General features: G+C 34.9%; 1 protein-coding gene across 4 annotated transcripts in view; it reads left to right on the top strand.

Annotated features, from left to right (window-relative positions):
- The window catches only part of becn1 (beclin 1, autophagy related), an 87106-nt gene that overhangs the window by 35973 nt on the left and 33465 nt on the right, over nt 1–17668 (top strand). For all 4 annotated transcript variants that reach the window (XM_058755870.1, XM_058755866.1, XM_058755867.1 and 1 more), the window contains one exon: nt 4206–4264. In XM_058755870.1, coding sequence (XP_058611853.1) covers nt 4206–4264 — 59 coding nt within the window. The remainder of the gene's footprint in view (nt 1–4205; nt 4265–17668) is intronic.

Below are 17668 nucleotides of genomic sequence, written 5' to 3'. Positions count from 1 at the left end.
TTTTTTTTCTGTATTTTTGATCAAATAAATGCAGCCTTGATGAGCATAAGAAACGTCTTTTAAAAACCATTAAAAATCTTACTGATCCCAAACTTTTGAGTGGCAGTGTATATACAGTGCCACCCACTAATATCGCCACCCTTAAATATGAGCAAAGGTGGCTGTGAAAATAAATCTGCATTGTTTATCCTTTTGATCTCATTATGAAATAAATGTTTTTCTCTAGATCATGTAGGCACAATTATTGGCACCCAATGATTGCAACGTCCTTTCCCAAGATAACAGTTCTGAGTTTTCTCCTATAATGCCTCATGAGTTTGGAGAACACCTGACAAGCGATCAGAGACCATTCCTTCATCCAGAATCTCTCCAGATCATTCAGATTCCCAGCTCCATGTTGGTGCTTCTTCTCTTCAGTTCACCACTAATTTTCTACAGGTTTCAGGTCAGGGAACTGAGACAGCCATGGCAGAAGCTTCATTTTGTGCTCAGTGACACATTTTTGTGTTGATTTTGATGTTTGTTTGGGATCATTGTCTTGATGGAAGATCCAAACATGGTCCATTATAAGATTTCTTACAGAGGCAGTCAGGTTTAGATTTTTTTATCTGTTGGTATTTGATCGATTCCATGATGTCATGTATCTGAACAAGACGTCCAGGAACTCAACATTAAGGACCCAGCAGTATATTTAACTGTGGGCATGGGGTACTTTTTATCCCTGCTTGCACCAAACACATCTGGTGGGTTTGCTGCCAGAAAGCTTTTTTTTTTTGTTTCGTCTGACCATAGAAGCTAGTCCCATTTGAAGTTCCAGTCGTGTCTGACAACTGAATATGCTGGAGTTTGTTTTTGGATGAGCCAGGAGTTTTTTTTTCTTGAAACTCATTTGAACAACATGTGGTGATGTAGGGGCTGTTTGATATTTTTTTTTTAGGCTTTCTGACCCCAAGATTCAACTAACCTCTGCAATTCTCCAGCTGTGATCCTTGGAGAGTCTTTGGCCACTCAAACTCTCCTCCTCACCGTGCTTTAGGACGATATAGACACACGTCCTCTTCCAGGCAGATTTGTAACATCTTTAGTTGATTGGAACTTCTTAATTATTGTCCTGATGGTGGAAATGGGTGGAAATTTTCAGTGCTTCAGCTATTTTCTTATAGCCATTGTGAAGCTCAACTATCTTGTTCTGCACATTCTTTGGTTTTACTCCTTGTGATAGATGATTAAGGGAATTTGGCCTTTGTGTTGGCCCTTAATGAGCCATCAGAGTGGCCACGGTGTTACTGTGAGGCAGGTAAGAAAGTGTGTGAGGAGATTATTGGGGTTTTTATTATTTGTATTTGATTTACAACATAGTATAATATAAATATACACACTGAAGGTCAAAGACACATACTGATCTTAACACTGAGATCTGAACAGTAACACACCTTTGTGTCAAACATTCTTAGACTCTAACATTCATAGTGTTACAGTGTAAACACTCATACTACTTTTATATCTTCGTCGTGAGACACTTAGATGCAATGAAATGACACATACAGTATTTCCGCTACATTCATTCTGCCGTAGCGGGCCACCACACCAAAAATCATCTCCACCATGGCTGCAGCTTCTCAGTGACATCATAGTGACACTGCTCACATTATTCACAGTCGGGTAATTGGCAGAGAACACAGAGCAGAACTTGAATTTCAGCGCGGGATTGGGGTATTGCGCATAATTTCGCTAGATAAGACCCTTTTTTCTCGGCTGGGATCGTTTAGAGCCCTTTGTAGCTGCATTTAAATTGCATTTTGGAAGTTCAAACTCGCAGGGACCATAGAAGTCCACTATATGGAGAAAATTCCTGAAATGTTTTCCTCAAAAAACAATTTTTTTTTAACGACTGAAGAAAGAAAGACATAAACATCTTGGATGACAAGGGGGTGAGTAAATTATCTGTAAATTTTTGTTCTGGAAGTGAACTAATCCTTTATGCCACAAAAGGGAATCCCCAACAGATTTAATCCATGGATTAAATTCTAACACAAGTAATGCAAGTAATACTTCCAGATTCTAGCTGAACTGGTGCATTTTAATATAAAGTTTCATAATGTCATTGAAAACTCAATGTGAGGATTAAATTAAATGACTGATGGTTTGTTCAGGTCTAATAAATTGCATAGATTACTAGACATTTGGGATTCCATATTTTCACTATCTTTGAAGTCATCCTTTCTTCGCTTTTTTTTTTCGAAAAAAAGATGAGTGCATGTGTTTATGTATTAGATCAGTTTGCATGTCTTGGAATTGTCCTATAAAGTCTTGTTTGTATCTCAAGAGAAGTATCTTGTGTTTTGTGCTTACAAGTTAATGCCTTAAACTGCCGATCTTGTTACCATGTTAATAAATAGTGTTTCCACTATACTTTGGATATTAGCAGCAGTGCTGCTAATTACGGCCATTCAAATAATATCTGGCAGATTCATTTAATCAGCTGTAAAACTCATTCCTTCAAAATTCCCTATAAATATTAAAGCTGCAAGCAGTGTTGAAAGGGCCCTCGCACCCGGGCTCACCGCCACCCGGTGGCTTTAGGTAAACAGCGAACAGTGAGCAATATGCATTTAAAGCGGTAAATATAGGAGGAATATGTCAAAGTCAATTATATGCACTATGATTATACAGGAATATTGGCCTTTAGATGTGTTCAGGCCAGGACTCTTATCGAATGTGTGAAGTTTGGGGCAGATACTTCTTTTCCCGTTACAAAACATCAAACTTTGTCAGGCCGCCACGGACACACCCTTTAACAAAAACTCAAGATCTTCGCAATTTAACATCACAGCCTTTAGATTAGACTGACCAAATATAATTTTGATGTCATTAAATCTCTAGGAGTTTGTTACAGCGTAAAACATGTCACTTCCTGTTGCCAGCAGGTGGCGCTATGACTAACTGAATATGGACATGTAGATCTCTTTAGGTCAGGACTTTTATCAAACTTTATTTAAAGTTTGGGGCAGATCGGACATTGTATGCTTGAATTATAACAACTTTATTTTTCATGGAGAAACATCAAAATTTGTCAGGCTGCCACAGATACGCCCTTTAATGAAAACTCAAGATCTTCGCAATTTAAAGGGATAGTTCACCCAAAAATGAAAATTCTGTCATTAATTACTCACCCTCATGTTGTTCCATCCAAACCCATAAGACTTCAACAGCCTGCTAATCTTCAACATGTTTTACACTACATAAAGCTTTTGGATTGAACTATTTTTAGAGTTTACCATGATGAAAATGCTGTTTTATAAGAGAAGTCACAGATTTTTTGCGCCAGGTGTGATTCAGCTTACGGCACTTCTCATTCATTCCTATAGTATCCGTAAATGGCAGTTGAGTGTCACACAGCTCTGACTGAAATTCAATGACATCAAGGCTGTAATGTGATTGGTTATTAAGAGACACGTGATCCAAGTTAACCGTTACGCTTTCTCTAATAGTAAGTAATACAGAACCTCTCATCTCACTGTAGTAAGACGATATTTGGCGCTATCGAGCCATTTTGCAACACCCACTTCTGAAACCCATATCAGATGTAAATTTTCGCCACCTCTGGGGCATGTGCAAAGTTTCATGAGTTTTTGAGCAAGTTTAGGCTCTCTAAAATGCGATTCATTTAATAAGAATAAGAAGAAGAAACTGAGCAATTCCAATAGGGTTCTCGCACCACCGGTGCTCGGGCCCTAATAATAATTAATTCCCTTTGTTTCCCTCACATTGGGGTCAGTACTTTTTTCCCCAAAAGAAATTAATACTTTTTTTGAGCAAGGATGTTAAATTTAAGTAGATTTTTTTTGTACGAAAGGTTTCTATTTTTAATAAATGCTGTTCTTTTTAACCTTTTATTCATTGAACACTCTGAACACTTGAGTAACTGTTTTGCAACCACCCAGAACACCCTAGTAACTGCATATCGACACATTGGCAACCATTCAGATTACCTTAGCAACCGCCTAGCAATGACTTAGAGCAACCTAGCATTTTTTTTTTTTTTTTTTTACTTTTAAACTTTAAAACTAGGCTCTGACAAACTAACACCAAAGGTTTCCAAACTTTAATCTTCTAATTTTGTAATGAATATTTAAAAAAAATATTTGTAATCTTGAAAATACTAAATTTTGAATTATTTTAAAGAAGTGTCTTTGTTATTTTAGGAGACCTTTTTGGAGAGCAAACAGGATGGTGTGGCTCGGAAATACATCCCACCTGCAAGGTATGATGACCCTGATGACACCTGTTTTTACACAAACACACGTGTTCTGGTTAGAGCTGTATGATTAACTTCATACTAAACTTTGTAAAGATTACAATCTTGATTTAAACACAGGAATTTCTGACAGGTATGAAATATGCTTGTGATTGTAGCCAATCGGCATTTTCTCCTAGCTCAAAAATGGTCTATTCTATTACATGTGACAAACAACAAATAATGTGCATCATTTAACACAAAATATTGTGATGTATTGGACATTTCTATTAATTTGTGCTATTTATGTCAGCTGCATTTTTAGTCACTGAAAACTGTAGACATTTTTAGTCATAAGTTTTATTAAGAAGTCTTAATATGTATTATTGATTAACATTTCAGTCAATCTTGTCTACCCAAAACCAATATTTGTCATATTTGTCTTTTCACTTTTTTTCACATGAGAAACTGCATATAAAATGACAGATGTATTTACACCAGTGTTAATTTTGGCAGGCATTTTTGATTTAGTCTTAGTCTTTATCTTGAGACAAAAATGCTTAATAGTCTTAGTCACATTTTAGTCATTTGAGTCTTTCATAGTTTTAGTCGACGAAAATTCATTGTATTTTTGTCAACTTTTAGTCATTACTTTTAGTCAAAGTGCCGTTAACATTTATTTTGGTAGCTATTTTATATGTAGTATTCAACCAAAAATAGGCATCAATTCTTCTCTCTTTAGACCAAATCAATTAAGCTTATGAGAAATTTGAATAAAGGATTGAATTTGGAAAAACTGGAATACATTTTAATTTTTTGGTATATACAAATTAAACTAATTTTTTCAGATACAGTAGCTTTACTTAATTATACATTTATTTAACATCTTTTGTTGGTTAACATTTATGGCACGGATAGAATGCTGCCCCTTTAAAACGGAAGGCATGCATGTAACACCGACACACATTCAGTTTTCACCCACCTGTTTACGCTCACTTAAGCTATAACTGACTGTATTTACGTGAGAGACTTTACACAATAGACATTTGAACTGCTGTGTGTGTATTTGAGCACCGAGAACTGATCGCACGCTGTATGAGAACTGAAGAAGTGGAGCGTGCGCGAGAGAGAGCACTTCTATCAGCTCAATCCCGCCGTCACTAACTTTAAGTTAATCGACAACGAACTGTCACTCCCGGGAAAAACGGGACGTCTGGTCACTCTATCCCTAAAAAAAAAAAACCTTCAGGCTGCCATACTGAGACTAGATATAAACGCCCCTCATCTGATTGTAATCCAATGACGGAGACGCACATTTTGAAAGACAAGACAGTTAACTTAGCCTATAGGAAGTATTTTGAATGTCCGACAGTCCTCAAATAACATTTTAGTCCCGTCTCGTCTTGTTAATGAAGACGCGGCATAAATTTCGTCATAGTTTTAATTATAAATTTTAGCTCGTCAACGTCTCGTCTTAGTCACAGAAAAAAGGTTCGTTGACGAATATTTTTCGTCTTCGTCGACGAAATTAACACTGATTTACACAGACTATTTAATGCAGCTCAGAAGTCATGAGCACATTTACTCTGCAATTGCATAAATAATGTTTTGAGATTAAAATTTTATTAAGTGTTATATTTTGAATATTTTTAAATATAAAACAAAAACTGCCAGTAGGTGGTGACAAGTCACCGTCTTAATAAGTGAGTCAATGAATCATTCATTCAGAAACAAAGCAAGTGACTGACTTAGTTCTTGAAATGGTCTTTGAATCATTTACTCAATCTCAGATTTGTTCAGAATGTTAATTTATTCAGAAACTTACTACCAATGTGCACTGTAAAAAGTAATAAGTTGAATTTACTTAGAGAACCTGTGGAAACTGATTGCCTCAAATCTTTGAGTTGATAAAACTTACTACAACTTTACATAGGTAACTTGTGTATACAGTATGTGTAGATTACCGGAAAACCTGAGTATTGGTAACTCAATTTGACAAGTTTAGCCAACATAGAGATTTAAGTTAAGCTTAGTGCACAGAACTCAAACAAAACAGTTCACTTAACAAGTCTTCTTTGTTGACATTACTAGAAAAATGTGTGGAAACTGATTGCCTTAAATGCTCAAAACTTAAAGTTGTTAATACAGACAAATTGTTGGCACAACAATAGGACATTTATTTGTTTAATAAAACAATGTCACTTCAAGTCATTACATTTAAGGCATACTATCAAATCAACAGCTTAACACTGCAATACTGCACTCAGAAAAAAAACAAAAACAAATCAACATCCCTCTGTAAACAAGTTTCTTAGTAGAGAAAAAGTTTCCTAGGTCTCTTAAAAATGAAAGTTCTTAGAGACTAAACCGCTTAAACGGATAGATCACCTATGAAATGAAATGAAAATTGTCATCATTTACTCAACCTTACTTACAATCCAAACTCAGACTTTTGTTCACCTTAGGAACACAAATGAAGACACTTTTAATCAAACCTGTTAGATTCATTTTCACTAAGAGTTTATTCACAATCTTAAAGCTTCAAAACTTTCATAAAGAGATCATAAAATAAATTCATATGAAACAAGCAGTTTAAGTTTTATGAAGACATGTTCTCTTTATATGATAAAACCAACACCAGAGGACATAAACAGAAGCTTAAATACACTTGATTGATGTGCATAAGCAAACCTCATTGGTTCTTATGGAAGCTCAAACATGCTGAGTAACACACATGAACTTAATTGATTCTCACGCATCAAGCAAGCACGCTTGAACTTCTATTTACCAAAACTGAATATAAATTGTGCACTGATCAATGTTAAAATATTTTGCATTGTGTTCCAGAGATCAACAAAAGTTGACTTAACTTTTAACAAACTGCAAATTTTCCAAAATGAAATGCATCCTTCAGTACTGCTTTACCATTTTCTAAATCAGTAATGGTCAGTCATGAACAATTACACTGAAAAATGCTTCTAAAAAAAACGCCACAATGACGTTTCTACATCAGACAATTTTTAGGGATCATGTTTTAGGTTCAGCGATTGAATGAAATCAAGTGTGTCCTTCAGTACTAATTTCATAGCAATAACTGAGTCCATAGAGCAGGCACATGGCTTGGGGAAGATTTTCCAGGTCATCCAATACAAATTGTACCTTCCAAAATTTTTGCAGTAGATCTGGCATCAAGATGCAGTAAGTTAGGTATGGCTGTAGAGTCCTCAGTCAGGTAACACGGTTAATACACCAACTGACATCTCTTCTTCATCACAGTCCTAGAAACAGGAGAAGCATATGACAAAAAATAAGTAATTACATATTTTAAGAGTGCGTATTTAGGTTAAACATTTGCATGCATTAATAACTGTATAAGTGTATTATGTTTAGATGTAAAGACCTTTTCAAATTTGGCAAAGCAGTGGATGCCAGCGATGGGGAAGAAAAGACATTCAATTTGTTGTACAAAAAGACAAAAACTGGGCAGTGTCCCAACCATAAAATAATACATTCTGAAACTGCTGCTTTGACATTTGAAAAGTATTAAAAATAAAGCATTTTGATTAAACACTGACATATACAGTGCCTATAGAAAATCATCATACCCTGTGAAAACCTTTACCTTTTGTCACATTACACCCTGGAAAATAAAATAAATTGTGTAACTTTTTTGAGCTGCATGTACACATTATAACCCTCATCATTAAAGTAAAATATAATTTAAATAAATTCTGGAGGATTAATAAAAATTAATCAGTGAAATGCCTGGTTTGGTGCAGTGATCTTTGGAATATACCATTATAAACTTGCTCAGGTGCAAGCAATCAACTTCCATATTAAACATCAATAGTAGTGGTGTTGATTACTTCAGAATAAACGAGCTGTTTCTTGAAGATTCCACTGTTAGTAGTGCATGGTACTGCAAATAATTCATGGTTGGGAAAGTTCTTTCAAAAGATCTCTGGGATAAAGTTGTAGAAAGGCACAAGGTAGGAAAAGGCTACAAAAGATTTCAAAGGCTTTAGCTATCCCTCGGAGTACTGTTCAGAGCATCATTAAGAGGTGGAAAGCGTAAGGCACCACAAGCACATTGCCTAGAACAGGCCATCCGTCCAAAGTGGAGGACAGAGCCAGGAGGACATTGATAAGAGAAGCTACCAGGAGGCCAAAGGCAACTTTGAAGGACTTACAAGGCTTTATGGCTGGGTCTGGTCAGTCTGTGCATTAGGGCTGGGTGATATGCCGATTATTGTATATGGACGATGTCTCATAAGTATTGGGATGTCGATGTCAACAGTCAGGTAATAGACGATTATCGACATTATCGGGAAAAAATGACAAGTGATAAACCTAGTAAGTTAAAAAATATATATATATGTTACATAGTCCCATAGTCACCATACAGGTCTTTTTGCATTCAAGAATTAAATAATAAGAGGGTTGGGAATTGAAAAGCTATTCCAATTTTGGAAACCAGACAAGATGCTAAGTTCAGGAATCGAATTACTTTGTTATAAAATTTAATTTTCGATTCTGCTTCTCAATTCCTGTAGGCGTATTTATTGTGATTTCAAAAGATTCAACTGCAATAAGACAAAATAGAAGTCATTTCTGCACTCGCGCGCTGTTTTCTGTGCAGAGCACACACACACACAAAGCGCTCGCACGAAAGCCGCCTCTTATATACGCGAACGCAGGACTGAGCTCTCTTTCTCACGTTCTTACAAATTCTAATGTACAAATACACACATAATTATATCAAAATATCCCATAAATACAATCAGTTATGTTTTAAGTGAACGTAAAGAGTTGAGAAAGAAAACAACGGTGCTAGATCCATGCATTGACAGCAGCCGCTACCGCCAGTCATTAATGTTTATCAAAGAACAAAAGAAAATCCCTCACTGATCATGTCTGAATCACTTTTGTAACCTCAGTCTATATTTTATTTGCCTGTTGTTCGGCGCTGACTACTGTAATGCAACATGCGTATGCATTTATGTGTGTATGCGATTATTTTGGAGATGCGTTCCAATATAATTTATCCTTATGGGTATAGGCCTATTCTATTTCGATCTGCAGTTTAATAAAAGTTAAACAGAAAAAAGAGAAATAGTAGCACTGCATGTGTTTCTGAATATTTAAACAGACTGTATAATGATGAAAAACCACAAACATGACAGTTAATTAAAGGGGTCATATGATGCTTTTTTTTAAGGATCATTATTTTGTGTAACAGAATATGTTGACATGCTTTAATGTTCAAAAAACACATTATTTTTCAAATACTGTACATTATTGTAGTTCCTCTATGCCCCGCCTTTCTCAAACGCGTCGTTTTCTACAAAGCTCCTCCTTCCGACAAGCGCAGTCTGCTCTGATTGGCCAGCTGACACAGTGCATTGTGATTGGTTGAACACCACAAGCACACGTCGGAAATGTGATGCCCCTTACCATAATCGCGTGTTTCAGCTTTTAAAGTAAATATAAAGACAGTTAATAATGTCCTTAGTTTTACCATCAGTTCAAGCCCGAAAGGGGAACGCAGTCGCATGACAGACACAGTGATGATGCTCGTACACAAGCCGCGGTTAAGACAGCTGACTCCACTGTGATGTGACCCTGTCTCTCTCTCTCTCTCTCTCTCTCTCACACACACAACGCGTTACTCTACACTGCGCATAACTCTGCATTTGAACAGTCAATAGCAAATACTTAAACTAATAACAAAACATACTTCCAGTCGCTGATTCAGAAGTGCCAGATTGTCATAGCAAAGTCAGAATAGGTTCTGATGACGTCAAATTCTGATGACGCGCAAAATGCAGCTGGAGGGCGGGAAGTGATTTTTCTCCATAGGAATCAGTAGCAGAAACTCAAAATGCCTTTGTTTTGCGTTGTTTATGGATGCTCAAATAGGTCAAACGGCGAAAACGCAAGGAGCTTTTATTGTGTACAAAAATGTGTTGTTCATAAAGGGGAAAAGTCAAGAAATTGACTGAATGCAGGAAAAACTGGCTTATAAACCTGTGTCTGCGGTCGGGAGGAGCAAGCCGGATAATGCTCGTGTGTGCAAATGGTTAATATAAGATAATAATATATTAAGGTATTAATAAAGACATATATAAATAGATACAAGGTGACACAGCCAGAATTCACTCAATGCTAAACGCCACACGTAGACATGATGTAAATAAGATATTATTTGCAATTCAGAGAGCTTCACTGATTATAAAGGAACCGTGAGATTGCGATAAATTGAAGTGAGTGACAGCTTTTTAGTGATTATATGGAAGCGCTATTTGCTCGCTTTCTAGGCTATAATCAAATCAGAATTTAAATAAGTTGTTTTTCGTGCTGCTAACAGGACCCACGTACACAAACCCTGTACATACAGCAAAGTTTCAGGAGTGACGCACATCCCACATCCCTCATATAAATACGGGATTCACTTCCGAAATAGCTTGTTTGCAATCAGGGTATAATTGCTTAGCCTATCCACTGCCTCAATGGCATGCAAGTATTTCAATTTAGTTTAAAAATCACTCCTCTTTATAACATAAGGATCACGTAACATATGTTGTGTTTTTCTGTTTATACCTTTCTCTTGTTATAGCACCTAAACCAGTACAGGACAGACTTTCCTCCATCTCATCCGTTCTCTTTTTCAGTCACTCCTGAAAATTTGCTACATACAGGGTTTGTGTACGTTGATCCTGTTAGTAGCACGTAAAGCAAAACTTTTTTTCAGCCTAGAAAGCGAGTAAATAGTGCTTCTATATAATCACTAAAAAGCTGTCACTCACTTCAATTTATTGCAATCTCACAACGTTCCGTTACAATCAGTGAAGCTCTCTGAACTGCAAATAATATCTTATTTACATCATGTCTACGTGTGGCGTTTAGCACTGAGTGAATTCTGACTCTCACGCTGAATGCTAGAGAGATGGAAGCCCTGGATTATCTATTTATATCTGTATTAATATCTTAATATATTATTATATCTTATATTAACCATTAGCATACATCTGACTCGCTCCTCCCGACCGCAGGTGCAGGTTTACAAGCCACTTTTTCCTGGGTTTTTCAGTCAATTTCTTGACTTTTCCTCCCTTATGAACAACACATTTTCGTACATGATAAAAGCTACATCAACACTACTGCGGTTACTGAAACCACGCCTTTTTTCTTTGCGTGAATATTTGGGCGGCATTACGCAAATATTTCCACATCGTGACGTAGACATGTGGGGGCGTGTTTTAATGAGGCGTTTTAGCCTGGTCTGGATCAGCCTTCTATTTTAAATAGAATAAATCCTTTTGTGGGAGTCTGCAGATCTTATACATGCACAGCTACATAACACACTAAAGAAAAGGAAAACAATAAATTGCATCATATGACCCCTTTAAAATATGTAAATTCCTTCACAGCCTATACAGTGCACATAGTGCCCTATTTTTACAGATTTGTTTAAACGGTGTATACGTTGAGATAGCACTATAAATTCTTAAATCATTTGCAATAAAACTATACAATTTTGTTGCAAACGAATGAAGACATTATAGGCTAGTACTCAGCTTGCCCCTCAACATGCACGCGTTCGAAGTTTAGGCAGCCCAACACTGAATATTATATTGTGGGCGTTGTATTTTGATTAATAAAATAAAAATTATAAAAATTTAAATACAAAAATTTAATTTAAATTACCCCTGCTTCTAAATAAATAAAGCAGTTATTTTTATTTTGTTTAAAACGGGCCAAAAGAGACCCCCGAACTAGAAAAAAAAACAAAAAAAAACTCAGAGTTCGTTTTTAATCCCTGCATGATTTTAGTCATACATGATAAATACCAAATAGATTACATTATAGCTTGACTACAAGTTTGAAAACAATTGTTATAATCATGGAAATTAAACTTACCATCATGAAATGTCTACACAGGTGATAATGCCAAAAAGAAAATCGGAAAATATGCATATTTTATTCAAGACATTAGCCTACTATAAGACATCAACATGCATTTATCATTTTTACAGTCACCACCAGAATGTCCAACTTCACCATGATGAACTTAAAATTGGGTTCTACTATTTTTCCTTAACGGTTCTCCTCACAAAACGAAATTCATTTCAAACACAAATTTGATAAGAACCGAGTAGAAATGATTAGCAACACCAACATAACAGCAAAGCTAATGTTTTCTGTTAGTTTAAGCACAATCTAAGAAAACTAAAACCAAACTTTAATGTGGCAATAATTAAGACCAAACTGAACATGGTGACTGTTTATGGTGCATGTCGGCAATGTTGTCTTGGCGGGGGCATGGTGAAGGTGGGGCTTGGGTAGACGATATTATCAGATATTGCAATATTTTTTTAAGGCGATTATCGATAAGATATTTTTCACATATCACCCAGCTCTACTGTGCATGTGACAACTATCTCCCAAGCTTTACACAAAGCTGGGCTGTATAGCAGGGTGGCATGAAAGAAGCCTTTCCTAAAAAAAGTGTCACACTCAAAGTCTTGTTTGCGCTATGCAAAAACACATTTGGAAGAGTCTGATACCTTCTGGCAAAAGGTGCTTATGATCTGATGAGACCAAAATTGGTGCACTTATAATGTTAGTATGATTTTGTTTTTTACATGAAAAACAATTAAAATTTAAAAGCATTTTCTACCCTGATTTTAGCTCTCTTAATGCTCCATTTAAAGACTTCACTGTAAATGACCACTGAGTAACATCATTGCATATGAAATATTTTACATGTTGAACTCTTGAAAATTGTACTACATTTTACTATTACAGCTGTCGAGATTAATTGTGAAAAATGTTGATTTTAAAGCTACAGATCAACTCCTGCCGCATTAAAAATGTTGCAGTGATAAGCGAATGAAACGAGTCATTTTGGCAGCTTGGTTTCAATAAAAGCTGTTTTTGGACCGATTAGGAAGTTTTAACTTCTGAAACTTATGGGATGCTGTTATAGTAGTACAATGACCTCTTACATGTCAAAACATGAAGGTGTATATATATATATATATATATATATATACATACACATACTGTTGCAATTGAAATTATTCAACACCCCAGAGACTGCAGTACTTTACAAATACAAGCTTTTCTGAAGATCCAGGACTTTATAAAAATTGCATTTATAACAGTTTACTGGCATATTAAGTGTTAATGTCAATATATAATGTAATATTTTTGAGTTATAGGATTTTTTTTTTTAATAACACAGCTATGCTATTCCATAATTATTCAACCCCTAATCAACATTGCTGTTTTAAGTCACTTATTTTTTATGGTAGGGAACAAAATTGTCTTAAAACACAATTAAGCCTTTAGAAACTCTATTTAAAACGAAGGGATGAAAAACATTTCAATGCAGTGTGTAAGAAGAACACTAGACAACTATGACCTTCATGTTGAGGCATCTTGCCGAATACCACTCTTGACCAAGAAGAACAAAAAGGCCAATTTGAACATGCTAAAATTAGTTTGGATAGACCTGTGGAGTTCTGGAAGAATGTTTTATGGAGTGATGTGACCAAACTGGAATCAGCGGTATGGCTGGTACAAAAAAGACAAAGCTTATAAACAGAAGAACACCATCTCCATCGTCAAACTTGGAGGTGGATCAGTCCTGTTATAGGGTTGTTTTACTGTAGCAGGAAGTGGAAAACATGACTGTATGAAGGATATCATGGATTCTTTGAAGTATCAGACCATTTTGGCAAGAAATGTGATGCCTTTGATGCAAATACTGAAGCTAATGATCACTGGACTTTCCTGCAGGACTTTCCAATCTACTTATGCTTGGTTCAGGGATCAGTCATAGAATGTTCTTGAGTGGCCTGTTCAGTCTCCATATTTAATTTTCATTGAAAATATTTGGTTGAATTTGAAGAAAGTATAGTGGCAATGTGAAAACCAAAGATTATCAGTGATCTGAAAGCTTTTTCAGGCGAGGAATGGGCCAAGATTGCAGTAGAGAGGTGACAGAAACTTCTAAGCACTTCCAAGTAGCGTTTATTGGTGGTTTTAAAGCATAAAAGATTCTGCACTAAATTTTACTTTTGGGGGTTAAATGATTTTGAACATGAACGTTTAGAGCCAGTTTGATTATTATTATTATTATTTTTTTTTTTTTCATTATTCATTTTTCATTACGTTCTCAGAATTACTCATATGTATTAATAAACTTTCTCTAATATTGTACTGATGCCTTTGTTGAATTATTTTCACAAAATTTTGTTCTCTGCAGCAATGTCTTGCTGGTCAAAGGTGTTGAATAATTTCAATTGCAACTATATATATAAACGCACTCAAAGACAGCAACTTTTTTTTAATCTGCATTTCTGAATGAATCATTTTTATTGAATGCTCAATGACTTCTTGATGACAATCACTTGTTGCCACCTTAAAAAAGAAAAAAAAAGTAAAGCTGTTCGATACATAAGTGTTGCATGATATACCAATACTAAAATGGTATCACAACACCTTGCTTTTAAAAACGCATTAACACTGGCCAAGTGGCCGTGCCAAACTTTATATATCCGCACAGAGCAGGACTGCATAAAGTTACTGACAATGTAAAAGTGAATAAGAAACATGCATGCATGAGAAAATAAAGCGTGTACACGCTTTGTTCCAAAAGAAGAGTTATACTAAGCACAATAAACCTTTAAAAAGAACTTTATCACTCACCCGACGTGCACACACTGAAAGCTGCCTCTCAGACAGCATGTGATCACAAATTCAGATCTCTTTCATGAGTTACAGTCAAATACTGTACAGTCAAATAAAATGCCTGTCTTGGCTTATGACTAAAGTGAACATAAACAACTGAGAAAGAAAATGCATGTGTAGGCCTATAAATAAATTGAATCCATGCAGCTCTTCAACTGACAGACAAATATTCCTCCCGCTGTCAGTATCTATAATGTTAATCAAACAACAAAAGAAAAAGAAAATCAGTCACTGATTTTAATTGACTAACTTTAGTAGCTTTAATAAGGATCATTGTATATATGTTTAATTCATACAGCGAAGTCTATAAGTGATTTACTTTTACATTTTGATAACTTTATTCAGTTTCGGTATTAGGTCTTACTTGAATGCTACCGTTACATAGACCAACTGTACCTAAAAACACTCTTTATTTCATTTGTTTCATTGTATTTGTTCTTTTGTTTGTTACTTGCTTATTATTATTATTATTATTATTAACAAATAAAATAAAAATGACTATATCATGATATAAATTGTTATTGTAAAAAAAAAAAAGACCAACATTTGTGTAAAGTGAAATGTAAAACACACAACGTACACAGAAGAAATGACACGCTTCCTGTTTTCAAAATGGCTGACCTCCTGTTGGTCGGAGCTAATGTCTTTGATATAAAAGTTGTCCGTTTTGATGAGCTGTATATATGTGTGAAGCTTGGTGACTGTAGATGAAAAAGGATGCGCTACAGAATCCCCTGAGCATGCCAATTTTATGGGTGCCGCTATAGACCCCCCTCTTCACGTGCAAGTATGAACCTTTGTCAAGCCATAATAGCAGATGACTCTGACAAATGTGCAAAAGATCATACAAATTTTAATGTGTTGCCATGTTAATCAACAATCCCTTAATAATTGTAAGTCTGTACTTTCTTGACATTATTATATTAAACATCTGTAGCAATTTAGAGAATATGGTGACGCATTGCTGCCACACATATTTTTTGCACTCAATCATGTCGTAATAACAAGAAGTTATGTAGTTTTAACAACATCTTTTCTTGTAATAACGAGATATGTCATAACAACATAATTATCTCAGTAAAATGACATTTTTTCTTGTAATAAAGACATATTATGTCATAACTGTTTTTCCTGTTATAGAAGATATGCTTACATCATGTGAGCGAGCTAAGCAATTGTCCGTGATGCTGTCGCCACAGTACTGAGATAAACGAGGATCTGCACGCTGCTGAAGTTATTGCAGTAGGGATAATAGAAATACACTTTTTTAAATGTATTTTAATTTTTTTTTTTTTGTAGCGGCATGTTTATTAGGATTAATTTCCAATCTGTCTACAATAATGCTAATCAATAATTGCACTCAGACCCAGAGAATGTGACTCATTTTAGATGATCAGATCAAACCAGCTATTTTTGAATAATCGACTCTTGGCTTGGAATATTTCTTTATTTGAATGACTTAAATTTGATTTAACACCAAATCGAAATACGCCCAAAAAGAAATAAAGAGAAATGACAAACGGTTTTTATTATTATTATAGTAATAATATTAATAATATAATTATTAAATTATAAAATATATTATTATTTTTCATAGTTTTTGTTTGTGGGTAAAATAAAATGAGATTATGCTATAATATTTGTTTCACATGTGTGGGCGGTCCTGAAATACCGCTTTTCAACTCTGCAAGCCTGTCTTTACTGTCTGTCCCATCACGCAGAATAAGAGTTTATTTGATTTACCTCTCTACAAATTAGTAACATTTCCTCATACTGTTTGGTTATTGCATAGGCTATATTTCTTGCAAATATACATCTCATATAGAGCACAACAACACTGCACTTCTCAGGTCAGCGGCACCGGCGCGATCCCGATCCCTTGCATTGTGATAACAGCAGAAAGAAATGTAAATGTCTGCTTTATTTTGTATACACCCACAATAAGAACAAAACATCACAAATTGCTTTTGTAAAATGTCTAGCTTGAAAGATCTACTTAAATAAAACAATCGAAAACAATTTTGTTACAATTTGGGTTTAATTCTCATAAATCCAACAAGATGTACAGTCTTTCCCGTTTGAACTCTCTTTTGTGCTCACACCCACATGCAGCACAGCCTATACAGTATATTCTTATAATCAGACTAAAGTATCAAGGTCGCCTACTCATTTGAAACAAATATTGAAGCATAATTAAAAAAATATTTTTTTTTTACCCACGAACAAATATGAAAAATCTAGCTTAATTTTCATTTTTCCGTTTCTCAAACAAATATAAATAATAATAATAAAATTAAACCGTTTTTTATGTCTCTTTATTTCATTTTAAGTAGAAAATCAAATGATCATAAATGTTTGTATTTCAAATTAGTGTTAAATCAAAATGCAAGTCATTCAAATAAAGAAATATTCCAAGCCCTGAGTCGATTATTCAAAATAACTGGTTTGATCTGATCATAATTGTTGTTTTAACGATATTTCATTATTATCAGAAAAAATGTTTTAACGAGAAAAAGATGTAGTTTTAACGACACATCTCGTTATTATGATAAAATATGTTTTAATGAGAAAAAAGATGTTGTTTTAATGACACATCTCGTTATTACAATAAAAGATGTCATTAAAATGACATAAAATTACGACATAATTGAGTGCAAAAAAATTATATGTATG

Source organism: Onychostoma macrolepis, chromosome 20 (assembly GCF_012432095.1).
Source record: "Onychostoma macrolepis isolate SWU-2019 chromosome 20, ASM1243209v1, whole genome shotgun sequence".
NCBI classification, from domain to species: domain Eukaryota; kingdom Metazoa; phylum Chordata; class Actinopteri; order Cypriniformes; family Cyprinidae; genus Onychostoma; species Onychostoma macrolepis.
The sequence above is the reverse complement of the archived record's forward strand: the minus strand, read 5'-3'. Positions and strand labels throughout refer to the sequence as shown.